At 44.5% G+C, this 14,762-nt stretch overlaps 1 protein-coding gene across 5 annotated transcripts in view; it reads left to right on the top strand.

Moving 5' to 3' along the window:
• LOC108699949 (serine/threonine-protein phosphatase 2A activator-like) overlaps positions 1-14,762 on the top strand; it is a 48,902-nt gene that overhangs the window by 14,188 nt on the left and 19,952 nt on the right. For 4 of the 5 annotated variants that reach the window (XR_005963905.1, XR_005963904.1, XM_041575166.1 and 1 more), the window contains one exon: positions 5,797-5,890. Coding sequence is in view for 2 of the 5 variants with exons in the window: in XM_041575166.1 (XP_041431100.1) it covers positions 5,797-5,890 (94 nt within the window). In the remaining 3 variants the exon portion in view is untranslated. Of the gene's footprint in view, positions 1-2,411; positions 3,310-5,796; positions 5,891-14,762 lie in introns of those variants that run through there. The other variant, XR_005963903.1, reaches the window with a different exon arrangement.

The raw sequence follows: 14,762 nt of genomic DNA, 5'->3' as shown, positions 1-14,762 counted from the left end.
ATTGGTCCTCTGAAGGGCTTTATGTACTTGAAGTGCCATGGACTATTTTGATCAGGTCCAGACCTGCTTTATACATTCTGCCCCCCTCCTTTGCCAAGATTCGTAGAGGATGTTTCCTCTAATTTTTCTATACAGGAATGATTTTTCTTTTCCTGTATAGAGGGTTGCTGACATGATCAGCATTGGGCAGATTTACACCTGGGCAGTAACCCTTAGCAACCAATCCGTGATTTAATTTTCACTGCTCTACTCGCAGTTGACAAAGCTAAAGTGCTCAGAGAGGCACTTACACCAATTAATTTTTTTCAGTTTATTCCCCCTTTAATAATAAGGCTTTTGAAATGGGTAGCAAGATGTCTGTATGAGACGAAGGATTAGATTAGACATACACACAAGGCCCTGCCATGGAGATGCCACTAATAGTCCCCATAGTAGATGCTAGGCTAGTTATGATAATAGGCATGGGACTGTATAATGATCCTCTCTCTCCTTGTCTCATAGCAGCTCCTATTATTATTATGTAGGTCATGAGGCTGACTTTGCCTCTTTCCTGTTCTGTCTATGCAAGATTGGCGTTCTCAAGGTGGACGACCAACTAGCCATTGTATTCAGAGAGTTCAATCGGAATGAAGGGGGAATACAGTTGGAGAGAAGGGTTTATATTGGGCTCCCAGCAGCTCCCCCATAGCTGTGGTTATAATCCAATATATAGAGGAGGAGTGCAATGATGTACCTTTCATCCCTGTTTCTCTTCATATCTGGAAGTCATGAGAAAGCTGCAGAAGACCTACCGGATGGAACCGGCGGGCAGTCTAGGGTTCTGGGGCTTGGATGACTTCCAGTTTCTTCCTTTTATACGGGGAAGCGCTCAACTTATAAGTAATGGAGCACACACAAGGCTGGCTGAACTTTGAATCTCCATTACAGATTTAGTAAAAAAAAATGAATCATCACCACAGAACTCACAGAAGTGTCCTTCCAACAGTTTTTGCATGCTGCCATCTTGAGTTCGCAGTGAAGCTCTTTAGTTCACATACTTGACTCTTACACTACCTTGCACCAGTTCTGCAAGCTCATCTTCTGACTGGGCTCTGAAATATATCTAGGGGGAAATAGACATTCTCCCCAAATCTCTCTGGATATATTACTGTGAATTTAAAATGTTGGCAGGGCATCAAGCATGCATTCTGGTCCTGTAGTAATGAGCAGTGTAGGAGAAATCAATATAGAAAGTGTAGGCTTCCAAAGAAACAAACAATGGGTGTCAGCCAGGTTCACTGACTATTGTGACAAAATGCTCTGTTGTACAGAATCTCAGCCATAAAGCAAGGTAGGACTGCTGCTTCCAATGGGGATCAGACAGGATCTGTGCAGCCACTGGGACAGAATGCTCTGTTATACAGATAGCTAGAATCTCAGCTGCCATAAAGCAGGGCAGGACTGCTGCTTCCAATGGGAATCAGATAGGATCTGTGCAGCCACTGGGACAGAATGCTATACAGATAGTAATAAACTAAAGCCATGTTCCATAGCTAACCTCTAGAATAAAACAAGGGACTTTGGGTGGCTAAACTTGAGGCCACTGTGGTGTCATTAAATGTCTACTCTCTGCAGATCATTCCACCTTGGAACCTAGGCATTTTGTGGATGATAAAGGTTGTTAATGAACATCACAAAGATTATATGTTCCTAGGGTGCATTCTGTTTATTACTGACTACTATTGACCATGAACAATAACCAGTGTCCCACAGAGCTTGCAGTCTTTCAGGTTCTAGTCTACTGGGTCCCACTCAAAAAGAGAATAAGTTGTTTGCCTAAGGAACCAGCATCTCCTATTTAGTTTGATACAAAGCCAGACATTTCTGCGGTGAAACAAGGCGAAAAAATCCGCCCATCCCTACAGAACACGGGTTCCTCTACATGTAGGAATATGCTTGTTTGTTATCCGGAACCAACCTTATCGCTGAATCTCAGATTGTGATGTGAGTTGCTTTAAGTATAGTGTACCACTAATGGAGTAGGGTGACATATTGTATAGAGAGATCCCTAGAACATCCCATATGGTGAGACCCCAGAACAATTTCTGGATCCCCTTCCACGAGCTACAGCTGCTCTTCCTGCTGTGCTGCTTGGCTCAGTCATTTACATTGCTGTCTGTCTAGTGGTGCAACTGCCTTCAGGGAAGTAATGCAAACATATTAAGGCAGAGCTTACCAAACTGCTGAGCCACCCCTGGGATCCAAAGGGGCAATCTGAATATCAGTTAGGGTTTAGATAAAGCATGTGAGATTTTTGTTTCTGGGGTACCCCTGGAACTATAGCATGGTGACTGTTACTCCAGTGTTTCTATATATCTGTAACCTTGTTATGAGCTAATGGGGCCCAGCCTGAAGGCCAGTTAGGAGGTGATTTGGGGTGAGTGCTTATTTGTGTCCTGAGTACCCCTGGAATTGTAGCGGGGTGACTGTATCTGTAACCGTATTACAACTTGCCAAATGCTAGAATCCCAATGGTAAAACTCTCTGTTAAGGCAAAAGATAGTGATGCAAGAAAATATAGGGATCATTGATTGCTATGGTCTGGTACACACAGCTGGCTGTAAATGCTGGAACAGAGAACTACCTGTTTGCTTTGAGAGACATTCCTGTATTGGGTGAGAAATGGCACGGTTGCCCCTCCCTTTAGGAGAGCTTTAAACTCAACTCTATGGTGAATTTTCTGCCCACGTGACAGCACTCGCTTGTGCGAACAAGTTTGTCTCTTCAGTGACTTCATGGGGTGGGGAGCATGCAGTGCAGCCCCTGGCAAATCTCTAGGTTTGTTTAGACACACGCAGCCCTGTGTGGCTTCTCTCCAAAGCCATACCTCACGCAAACTGCTCCCCTTTTATTCTCACAAATACCTCTCTCGTTTTTTAATTTGGTTCTCTCGCACCATCGCTAATACTAATGACATTTGCACTGGCCCCTCGGGCAGCACAGGGGGTTAACAGAGAAACCCGTCCAACCTCATAGAGTGAGCTCAGTGAGCTGTGGAACAAGGCGCAGTGATGTGGGCTAGTTCTCAGCCACATACATTTTACAGCACAGTCTTTGCTTCAATCTGTCCTTCTAAATTTGGAGGAGAATTTTTTTTTTCCTATAGAAGGGAGGGTTCATATTTCTGCTGGAAGGGAAGGAACTGACAGGAAGGGGCTGCTCTCATCTATCCCTCACCCCCCTCTCCCTGGCTCCCTCCTCTTACTGACTGAGGAACCATTTACAAAAGGCTCATTCTCTGGGGAGGGCAGAGTCAGGAACGCAGGGCCTGTGAGTAATTTCCTGCTCAATATGGCTTCTCTGACTCATACAATCCCCCTGAGGTTACTGAAAGATTGGCCCCTCTCTCTTTCTTGCTCTCCCCCCTCTTCTTCCATCATGTGATAAGTGTCTCTCTATAGCCCATACTCCTGCAGTCTGTCTCTGGCTATTTCTCTTTGTCTTTAAGCAGAGAGCTCGCTGCTGGTCTCTCTTTCTCTCAGCCCATTTTTCCAACCTATTTTTAAACCTTCGCAAGCATTGAAGTGGAGGAAAAGTTGGTTTGCACCTCGCTGTTTCATAAACCACGGCATCACGTGTAGAGTAAGCCCTAAAAGCAAGGTTAACCCCCCCCCCAAAAAACATAAACAAATGCAAGGAAACCCAATTCAAAGCAACTCTCCAATATAAATTCATTCCCTATATTTGTCAATATAACTGACACTGGAATCCATTTCCCTGCCAGAGTCCGATGTTTCAAGAGTCAGAACCGGCAGAGCAGAGAATATAAACAGCAGACAGATACTGCTTTCCATCGCAATTAAGGTGGTCATACACGGGCAGATTAAAGCTGCCGATATTGGTCCTTTAGACCGATTCAGCAACTTATCTGCCCATGTGCGGTGGCTTCCGATGGGTCCTCCTGATCGATATCAGGCCAAAAATTGGCCAGATATCGATCGGGCAAGTTTGATTTCTTTCTGCGATCCAGGACCGCATTGACTAGTTGATGCGGTCCTGCGACCATTCGCAGCACTGTAATCTGAACGTTTGGATTCACTCGATATCGCCCAGCCTTAGTGGGCATATCAGATTAAGATCCACTCGTTTGGCGACCTCGCCAAATGAGCGGATCTAATATGGCCACCTTTACACTGACACACAAACCATTGAAAATGTGTAATGAATGTATATTGGAATGGTTGCTTAGAATTACAATCCAAAAAAAGGCAGGTTCCTAAAAATCAGGTCTGAGTCTCTATAGATGACCATATTAACCCTTTCCATGGACTGGGGGTCTGGCGGTGCCTCCTGTGACAGTGATAGATTTCTAACTTATCTCTGTTTATTGTGAGTTTACAGACGGCTGCCCCATGGCAGCTTTACAATTGAAATGACCATATGAGGAGACGGCTTTTAACCCCTCAAGGAACATACATTTTTGGAATGTTTTTGTTTACACCTTACATCAAAATCTCCAATTCTTGAATATATTCAGTGTAGCTGCCATTTCTACTTTAAGCCTATCACAGACACCTGGAATGTGCAATTGAATTCGCTGCTTGGCTTGACAACAGTTTTTTTATTTTTTTTTTACAATTGGCTGCCCAAGTCGGCGTCCTGTTATACAGAAGGGGAAGCGGAGAGCACAAAGGGCTGTCAGGTGATTAGATCAGCAGCTCTCTAATGTCACAAAGTGTTAAATATAACCTGTACTTTCCTACCAGCGCTTTCAGCAGCAGCCCCAAATATAATATATATATTTAATAAAAATTGCAGAAACTACTACAAACCATGTACAATATACAAAATATCATAACTGCAGAAAAAAAATTCTCACAACTTTCCCTAATGCAGCACAACATAAGTTGCAAAAAATGATTTAAAACAAATTAAATTCTACCCCCCTGCTGTGAAATAAAAGTAAAGTGGGAAATATATAGCTCAGTCTTACATTATCCCTTATAGTAGTGATACTCAGAGTTCCCCGTACAACTCAACTTGCAGCCTTGTGCCTTTATATGGTCACAGAACCCCTCAGTGACTTCTAATATCCCTATAATTTACAGTAGGGGGTACATTATCCCTTATAATACATGAGTGATACTCAGAGTTCCCTGTATAACTCAACTTGCAGCCTTGTGCCTTTATATGGTCATAGAACCCCTCAGTGACTTCTAATATCCTTATCATTTACAGTAGGGGGTCCATTATCCCTTATAATACACGATTGATACTAAGAGTTCCCTGTATAACTCAGCCTGCAGCCTTGTGCCTTTATATGGCCCACAATGTCTATGTTATATGTAATAGCCTACTAAATTATACTGACTAATATGAGTGGAGTTGAAACCCTACTTATATAAAGGAGATGGAACAGCACCATGCAGAATGTTCCTGCAGTTATAATGAGCTTATTATTGGCAGGGCCAAGATTGTTATGACTCAGAACACTAAGAATAACTTCCCGAAACATCAGCTAAGTAACTTAGCCTTTTTAGATTCAAAACAGGTGATGGCAGCACCTTCCAGATTCTAAGAGCCAATAGGAAGGCACCAGAAAGAGACAGATGTTCATATTGTTTCTTATAGGAGAGTGGTGTACTGCTCTGTTAAAGCATTGGGCCAAATCAGCCTGATCAAATTCAAGAGAGAGATGTCTCATTACTATAGACTCATAAGACATAATGTCCAGGGTTGGGTGTTAACTGGTTACAAACCTGTGGATAAATAATGTTTTTCTATTGGCTAATAATACCTCTTGCTTTATATTGTCAGATGAAGAGTGGACCATTTCCAGAACACTCCAATCAGCGCTGTCTCCGCCTGGTTCAAAGTCAGCCAAGGTCTCATTCACATGTACAAGGCAGAGGTGAGGCATCAAATGGACAAGGGGGAGATCAGGTTCTGTTAGTCAAAACCTAATGGGTGCCATACAATTGTATTAAGGGGATAGTTCACCATGCAGAAATTTTACAGTTGGTCAGGTTTTTAAAAGATTTGCCTCTCGTCCGCCTGAAATTTTAAATCCCATGTGGTTGCTGTAGGCAGTGACCCTGGTAACCAGTATACACTAATTATTTATTATTACTGATCTCCCTTTCCAGAATGCCTTCAGGTTGTTAACATTAGCAGCCGACCTGAAATGCCTGCCTAGATTCAAACACCATGCTAGGGAGCACCAGAGATCACAAGTCACAGGAGAGCCTTATACTTACCTTCAGTTTGGGGCCCTTCATTGCCAGGGCCCACCTCTTCTCTAAATCCAACTGACATTTAAGACCTGAGAACTAACAATGATTTAGCACCAGTGACTGACAGAAGAGGAAGAGGCCCTAATTGCAGAGAACTTAAAAGTGAGCAAACAGTGTAGCAAGGCAGCAGGGAAAACAAACAGAATGGGCAGGTTATATTGCCACTTTATATGGCTGAGACCTTGAGTATTGTATTCAGCCCTGATAAGTACTGCTTGTCTCAAAGGGTGTTCATACAAGGAGATATAAATGCACTAGTTGCTGTACAAACCAGCATGTGCATCAAGACGTATAACATTCAGATAACCAATAGTGTAACTAGCAGGTCCGGATTGAGAATTAAAATAGGCCCTGGCATTTCAGGTACACAGAGGCCCAAACAGCCCCCACCAGCCCACTAAATACTGACTTTCTATGGCACCTTATAGCAGCCCCTCTGGCATTTGCCAGAGCCCACAGATTGCCAGTCCGGGCCTGGTAACTAGATGGTGCTGGGCTCCACAGGCAGATCTATATAGGGCTCCACCTACTATTGAGCAGTGTGTATAACCCATTGCAACTCAATCCTTCCGCCTCATATGGGTTGTCTGTAAAGCTGGCCATAGATGCAAAGATCCGATCGGACTTTCCCATCTCCCGACCCGCCACTAACCATTCAGATCAAAGTCTTACCAGTCAGATCAAATAAAGAACAGATCAGCAATGTTCTGCCCCTGACAGCAATCGTACGATATCTATGTCCAACCAAAGCTGGTGACAGTCTCCCACTGAAAATCCTACGATCGGCAATACACACAGAGATATTATCGGCAGCCGACAGAAATTTTCTAACCTGTCCGGTCGACCAAACGTCCGATCTCCGCCGGACGAAAAATGTCGGGACTCTCCACACACGGTTCGAAAATCGTACGAATCCTCGATTTGTACGATCAGATCTTTGCGTCTATGGCCAGCTTAATAAGACAATCATCCTCCCTGGAGGAATGTTTAATATGCAGTTACCTTGTTTGGAGGGTGGCCCTAGGCCCCTTGGGGATGTCTCATGTCAGGACACAACAACAGAGTTGAACAATAGGTGCTATGTGGCCAAGTGCTTTCCTTTTATTAGCATGTGAGTGCAGTGCTAAAGCCATTACCTTATCGCATGAAACAACAAAGGCTCCTTTTGAAGTGCCTACTTTCTGGTACCAGCAATCGGCCAAATTGGATGATTAAATATCTATATCTATATCTATATCCAGTATACACACACACACACACACACAACAACTGTAGAAAGATCCGCACTCACAGGTCTTATAGAGAAAAATAAATTATTTATTAGTTACACAGGACTGATGTTTCGGCCTACCCAAGGCCTTTCTGGGTTCTTCATTTTTTACAGCCTTTGCACTATTTGCCTTCTTCTTCTAAGCGTAGTGCTTTACCACTAATTTACCAACTACTATAGGGCCACAGGTTAAATGGGAAGTTCACTTTTAGTATGCTAATTATAAGCAACTTTTCAATTTGTCTTCATTATTTTCTTTTTTTAATAGTTTTTTCATTATTTGCCTTTTTCTTCTGACCCTTTCCAGCTTTCAATTGGGGGGAGGGTCACTGACCCCATCTAATACAAGCAAATACTCTTAAGGCTACACATATATTGTTATTGCTACTTTTTATTACTCATCTTTCTGTTCAGGCCTCTAGTATTCATATGTCAGTCTCTTATTCAATTACTGCTTGGTTGCTAGGGTAATTTGGACGAGAGCAACCAGGTGGCTGAAATGGCAAACGGAAAAGCTGCAGAAATAGCTAAGGGCACACTGGGCGATTTGGGGAGATTTAGTCGCCTGGCGACCAATCTCCCTGAACGCCTTCCCTCAATCTTGCGCTGGCTAAAATGAAAAATCGCTAGCGCTAAGCACACGTGGCGATTCGTTTTCCGAAGTCGTCGAAGTTTCCTAGTGAGGCAACTTCGGAAAACGAATCGCCGCGTGTGCTTAGCGCCGGTGATTTTTCATTTTAGCCAGTGCAAGAGTGAGGGAAGGCGTTCGGGGAGATTGGTCACGGCGATTAGTCGCCAGGCGACTAAATCTCTCCGAATCGCCCAGTGTGCCCTTACCCTAAGGGTTTGGCTTTTGTGACTGGACACTAAGCATTCAGCCAAATCCAAAATCTGCAAAAATGTGTTTGAATGAACTTTGGAGAATCCTGGATTTGGAGCATACCTACCCACCTTCCCACTTCAGCCCTTGTCTGTCATCTGTTATCTACATACCTTTTGCTCCAGTCGAAGGAGAAATAAGCATGAACCTAAGCATCGCATACCAGGTAGGTTTAAAGGACAAGTAAATACAAAAAACACCAGGGGGTACCAATTTGTCACTTGTCAGTGACCAAAGTCTATAACCTTTCACCTTTTTGCTTCAGAGATTGTGTCGGCAACATCTATCATGCCGACCCCCTGTCCTTTTTGGCATTCTGGGGTTACTATACTGCATGTGCCCAGCTGAAGGTGCCACAAGGGATGCCTGGGCCATAGGAAAGATGCCACTGAAGCAAAGTTCTCTCTTTTTAAAGCACAGACCATAGTAAGAGGCTGGGGGAGATGTAACCACCCTATGTGAGCCCTTGCACAATAGCAAGCAGTGCCAAGTGCCCACTTTCAGCTTAGCCTCCTATAAATAAAACCCCCTAGTGCCAACGTTTCGGTGATATTGCCATTAACTACAATAGGAGACGGAGGAAGGCAAATGTGAATTCTGCAGTTGATTCATAATAACCCCCCATCAAGCCAGTTTATACACTAACCATCATGGCTGGCAAATGATTAACAAGCAAAATTGGCAAAAACACAACACCCCCAGAAAAAAAGGTTTTTCAGTTGCAATTGTGGGATAAATGCCCCCCTTTGTTTTAACCCCCATCAGTGCCGGGGGCTAGCCAGCACATGCACTCAATAGGATTAGAGAGAGAGAAAGACAGAGGTTAAAAGTTCCCAGTGAATCAGTTCTTCCTCCAGTAAACCCCCCCCCCCCAGTGCCGGCTACACATCCTGTGTGAGGTTCCACCCACATACCTCTGTAATCTGGGAGGCGTCTGTTGGAAGTCTGCTCTGTCTCCTTCCTGCATCCAGGCTCTCTGTCTGGGTAACCACACGCAGCCCAGGTGCCGGGAATAAGCAGGAACAGCAGGGCAGCTTTTATACCCTTGGCTGCAGCAAGGCGCTGTAACATTCTCCGCCTGAGAAAGGGTTATAAAGCAACATCTAGTTTATATACAGGGGAAACATCATGAAAGATTTCAGGGGTCTCACGAGTGACTAATGAAATAAAGTGCACATTAGTCTCCCTTTTATATAGCGCCAACATATTCAGCAGTGCAGTACAGAGATTATACATCATTCCCACCAATCCCTGCCCCTGTGCGGAATTTACAATCCCAAGGTCCCTATCCCATTCCCATCAGCACCTGTACCAGTGGAGCTTACAATCTAAGGTTCTTGTCCCATTCCCATCAGTCCCTGCCCCAGCGGAGCTTACAATCTAAGGTCCCTATTAACAGTCACACAAACTAGGAGCAGTTGAATCAGGAGCCAGTTAACCTGCCTGTATGGTTTTGGTATGTGCTACACTTTTTAATAGTCCCCCCTTCCCTTTAAATGCTACCATTTCTTTGACCATTTCATTCTAAAGTTTTTACCTTCATGTTTTTGACACGTACCACGTCTGATCTGTTTTGCTTGGAAGCTGATGTTTTTCCAGCAAAGTGAAACAGGACGGTTGTGCTACAGAGAAACGTCTGTGGCGTGAAATCAAGTCTTCCAATATTGGCTCTCTCGATTATTATAAAAATAGGGAAACAATATGGCAGCTCCCTCTCACATGTATAAGTACAAATATACAGAGAAGGAATGTTCAGGGAAAACAATAAGCTATACCCTCATACTGTACTGTCTAAGGGAAACAATATGGCTCCTCCCTCCCATATATATAAATACAAATATACAGAGAAGGAATGTTCTGGGCACACAATAAGCTATGCCTATACCCTCATACTGTACTGTCTAAGGCAGAGGTCCCCAACCTTTTTCACCCGTGAGCAACATTCAGATGTAAAAAAAGTTGGGGAGCAACACAGGCATGAAAAATGTTCCTGGGTAGTGCCAAATAAGGGTTGTGATTGGCTATTGGTAGTCCCTATGTGGACTAGCAGCCTACAGGAGCTCTGGTTGGCAGTACATCGGTTTTTTATACAACCAAAACTTGTGCCCAAGCCAAGAATTCAAAAATAAACACCTTCTTTAAGGCCACTGAGAGTAACATCCAAGGGGTTGGGGAGCAACATATTGCTCACGAGCTACTGGTTGGGGATCACTGGTCTAAGGGAATCAATATGGCAGCTCCCTCCCATATGTATAAATACAAATATACAGAGAAGGAATGTTCTGGGCACACAAGCTATACCCTCATACTGTACTGTCTAAGGGAATCAATATGGCATCTCCCTCCTCCCATATGTATAAATACAAATATACAGAGTAATATGTTCTGGGCCCATAATAAGTTATGTCCTACATGCCACTGGTTTCAAATGAAATAAATGTTATATTTCTCCTATATTCAATAGAAAGTGACTGACGATTTTGATCATTTATGCTAAAATACATACACAAAGCATCTTCCGAGGTTTATGGGCAGGATGTGGATTTAATACAATATAGCTGTGGCCAGTTCCAGGTCATCTTGGGTTAAAGCACACGTGCAGTTGTTCCATACAGCAGGAAGTATGTGGTTAAACAGGCCCAATGTCTTTCTCTGTAAGTGCTTGAAAAAAGCCAGAATTATATTGGTTCTCCCAATAGAACCAGCTGTTTTAATGGAGATCATAACTTAGTTGGATACTTGTTGGGAAAGATGAAGGGCCACAAGTAGGGTTGCCACCTTTTCTGGAAAAAAATACCGGCCTTTCTATATATTTATCTTTTTTTCATATTAATAACATTGGTATCAGCCATCATACTGGCCAGGTGGCAACCCTAGCCACAAGTGTGGATATACAAAAGCTCTGGGCCCTAACCATCAGGACTGCATAATTAGACCCGCAGCTTGGGTACCTGAAACAAACTAAGGTCCACCTGTTTGATCAAACAAGCAAATCTTCCCATTTATAGCTGTACAGTGGGAAGTGTGATAGCAGCAGGTCATGTGACTTGTCTGTAGACATGGCGGAGACCATCAGAGCATGTGGCCTAGGAACTTTAGTTTGACACATGCAGTGCACCCACCTTGCCCTGCGCTGTAATAATAAATTTAGAGCGCTGATCAAGTGCCAATGCTACATGGGAGGTGGAGCTACTTCTATTTTTATGCTTTTTGAGCCATGGTGTCTGGCTTGGCAGCATGTAGTAGACCAGAGCTCCTTTGCATTTTGACAGGGAGCATACTGCCTCCATATGTGTTTGCTGTTAGCTAGCTCCCCTTTAACTGATTATGAACGTTGTCATAAACGTGGGCCCCGCTTGCACCCCCTCCAGTACCCCAGGCGCCCGTCACAAGAAAACAGCACATGCCTTGTGGGTTTGCTCAGCCAGGCCCTGATTATCTGGGAAGCAGAGTGAACCTTCACCCCTACTGGAATTCCAGGCAGCCGATCTGGGAACCCCCCCCCCCCATTCTCCCTCCTGAGATCAGCAGGACCAGCAGCTGCTTGGCTGCCTCTAAAAGCCCCATTGGCCTTGCTGATCCTTATTTAGGAATCATGTTCTGTAGTAACTGAGACTTCTGGGACATAGTGAGGGTTGAGAACCTTACTGAGATTTCTTCAGCTGTTAAAACAGCTAGCTGCCCACACAGCCTACTGGGAGTTGTAGTGTGTGCAAGGGATAGAAAGCATGATGTTGGTTCTATACATAGAGCTATAACTATATTGAGCTATATCATGCAACTTAAATAATTCCATTTTTTTTAAAAAAAAATTATTTCCTTTTTTTCTGTGATAACACAACAGTACCTTGTACTTGACCCCGCTTAAGATATTATTAATCCTCACTGGAGGCAAAACAATCGTATTTGGTTTAATTAATTTTAAACTGATTTTTTAGTAAACGTAATGTATGGAGAACCCATTTATAGAGAAATCCCTGATCCAGAAACCCTCAGGTCCTGAGCATTCTGGATAGGTCCCATATCTACCTTGCCTGTAACAAGTTGTGTATATGAGGTGTTCCTCATATCTAGGCATACTTTGCATTACTTAGTCATTTATATCATGGGACACATTTAAAGAGAACAGTGGGGTCTGTTTTAGGTATAAAAAGGACACACCCTTGATATGGGTTATTGCAGTAGCGGCTTTATACCTGTGGCAAAACTGAATTACACTTAATTTTATCACCATCTGCCCACCGATCTCTCAGTGCCGAATCCTGGGCAGGCCTCGCCGACCTCTATTGACTTATTTAGCTTTTTATTCCGCAGCAATCCAGTTTGCCATTTCACCAATCTGGTTGCTGGGGTCTGAATTACCCTAGTAATCATGCATTGATTTGAATAAGAGGCTGGAATATGAATAGGAGAGGGGCTGAATAGAAACAGAAGTTATTCAAAGTAGCAATAACAATATATTTGTAGCCTTGCAGAGCATTTGTGTTTTAGACTCCCATTTGAAAGCTGGAAAGAGTCAGAAAAAAAAGGCAAATAATGCAAAAACTATAAAAAAAGCCACTTCCCTCGGTGCATCTGGGAAGCTGCTAATAGGAGCAGCCCTGTGTTAATAGAGCTAATTGTCCTGTGTAGTCGGGAGCAGGCTGTGGTTCTGCCTGTGTCTCCCCCACAACAAACACATTTCCTTAGTGGGAAACTTCTTGCAAGGACAGAGAGCAGTGCCTATGCCAGGCATGTCCAAAGTACGGCCCAGGGGCCAAATGCGGCCTGTCTTCAAATTTACACCAGCCCTTGGTCTATACTGCTGACTGTGTGCTGAAGAATTAGTAATAGACACGTACTGGCACATAGTGATGCGCCGCTTCACATACTTCTTTAGGGCTGAAGGTGTCAATAGATGTACTGACGAGCCAGTACAGTAAACTAAAGAAGTATGGCGTCACTATGTGCCAGTACATGTCTATTACTAACACCTTCAGCACACAGGCAGCAGTATAGACCAAGTGGCAGATCATTTCACTAATGTGCCCAAATATTACTGCTACGGCTATGCGATTCCCTGTTTAAATGAGTTAAATTATGTTAATGGTTCAAAGAATGTCAGGCTGAATTGTTACACTAAGCCTATATCTACCTATGGATCTGTTAGTAGGTGCTGCCACAGTGCCTGATTTAGATAAGGCACTCTCCAAGGGCCTCAATAGAGTGGTACAAAATACTAGTGGTAAATGGGTCATATGCCTATAGGGAATGCACAGCTATACCCTCATTCTGCCATACAGACCATAAGCTTGGAAGGCAAATATGCAAATAGAAATGCGTCAGCTGCTTGTGGTTATGCTGGCTGATCCTGATATTTCTGTTGGTGGGGAGAAACTTGGCGCATCCCTGTAACACTTTGCCTTTCAGGCCTAACGAGGAGGTGGGGATACGTTGCCGCTTTGTCAACGAGCAAAAGGCACAGTCTGTTCCCAGTTCATCCCAGTAGTAAATGTGCTGAGTTGAGGGGTATTGCCCTGCGTCGTTCTGCCCAAACAAAATCAATGGCTTCCTATGCTCCCTTCCTATTAACCACATTAACTACTTGCACACCTTCCCTCCTGCCTGCACTCCTTCTACCTGCCCCTGCACCTTCCCTCCTGCCTGCACTTGTGCTACCTGCACCTTCTCTTCTGCCTGCACCTTCCCTCCTGCCTGCACTCGTTCTGCCTGCACATTCCCGCCTGCCTGCACTCGTTCTACCTGCACCTTCCCTCCTGCCTGCACTTGTGCTACCTGCACCTTCCCTTTTGCCTGTAATTTCCCTCCTGCCTGCACTTGTGCTACCTGCACCTTCCCTTTTGCCTGTACCTTCTCTCCTACCTGCACTTGTGCTACCTGCACCTTCACTTTTGCCTGCACCTTCCCTCCTGCCTGCACCGGTGCTACCTGCACCTTCCCTGCCTGCACTCGTACTACCTGCACTTTCCCTCCTGCCTGCACTCGTTCTACCTGCACCTTCCCTCCTGCCTGCACTTGTTCTACCTGCACCTTCACTCCTGCCTGCACTTGTGCTACCTGCACCTTCCCTTTTGCCTGCACCTTCCCTCCTGCCTGCACTCGTTCTACCTGCACCTTCCCTTTTGCCTGCACCTTCCCTCCTGCCTGCCTGCACTCATGCTACCTGCACCTTCCCTTTTGCCTGCACCTTCCCTCCTCACAGCACTCGTGCTACCTGCACCTTCCCTGCTGCCTGCACTCGTTCTACCTGCACCTTCCCTTTTGCCAGCACCTTCCCTCCTGCCTGCACTCGTGCTTCCTGCACCTTCCCTCCTGACTGCCCTCGTTCTACCTGCACCTT

Source organism: Xenopus laevis, chromosome 8S (genome assembly GCF_017654675.1).
Source record: "Xenopus laevis strain J_2021 chromosome 8S, Xenopus_laevis_v10.1, whole genome shotgun sequence".
In the NCBI taxonomy this organism is placed as follows: Eukaryota; Metazoa; Chordata; class Amphibia; order Anura; family Pipidae; genus Xenopus; species Xenopus laevis.
Note: the sequence above shows the minus strand (reverse complement) of the source record. Positions and strands in the feature narration are given on the sequence as shown.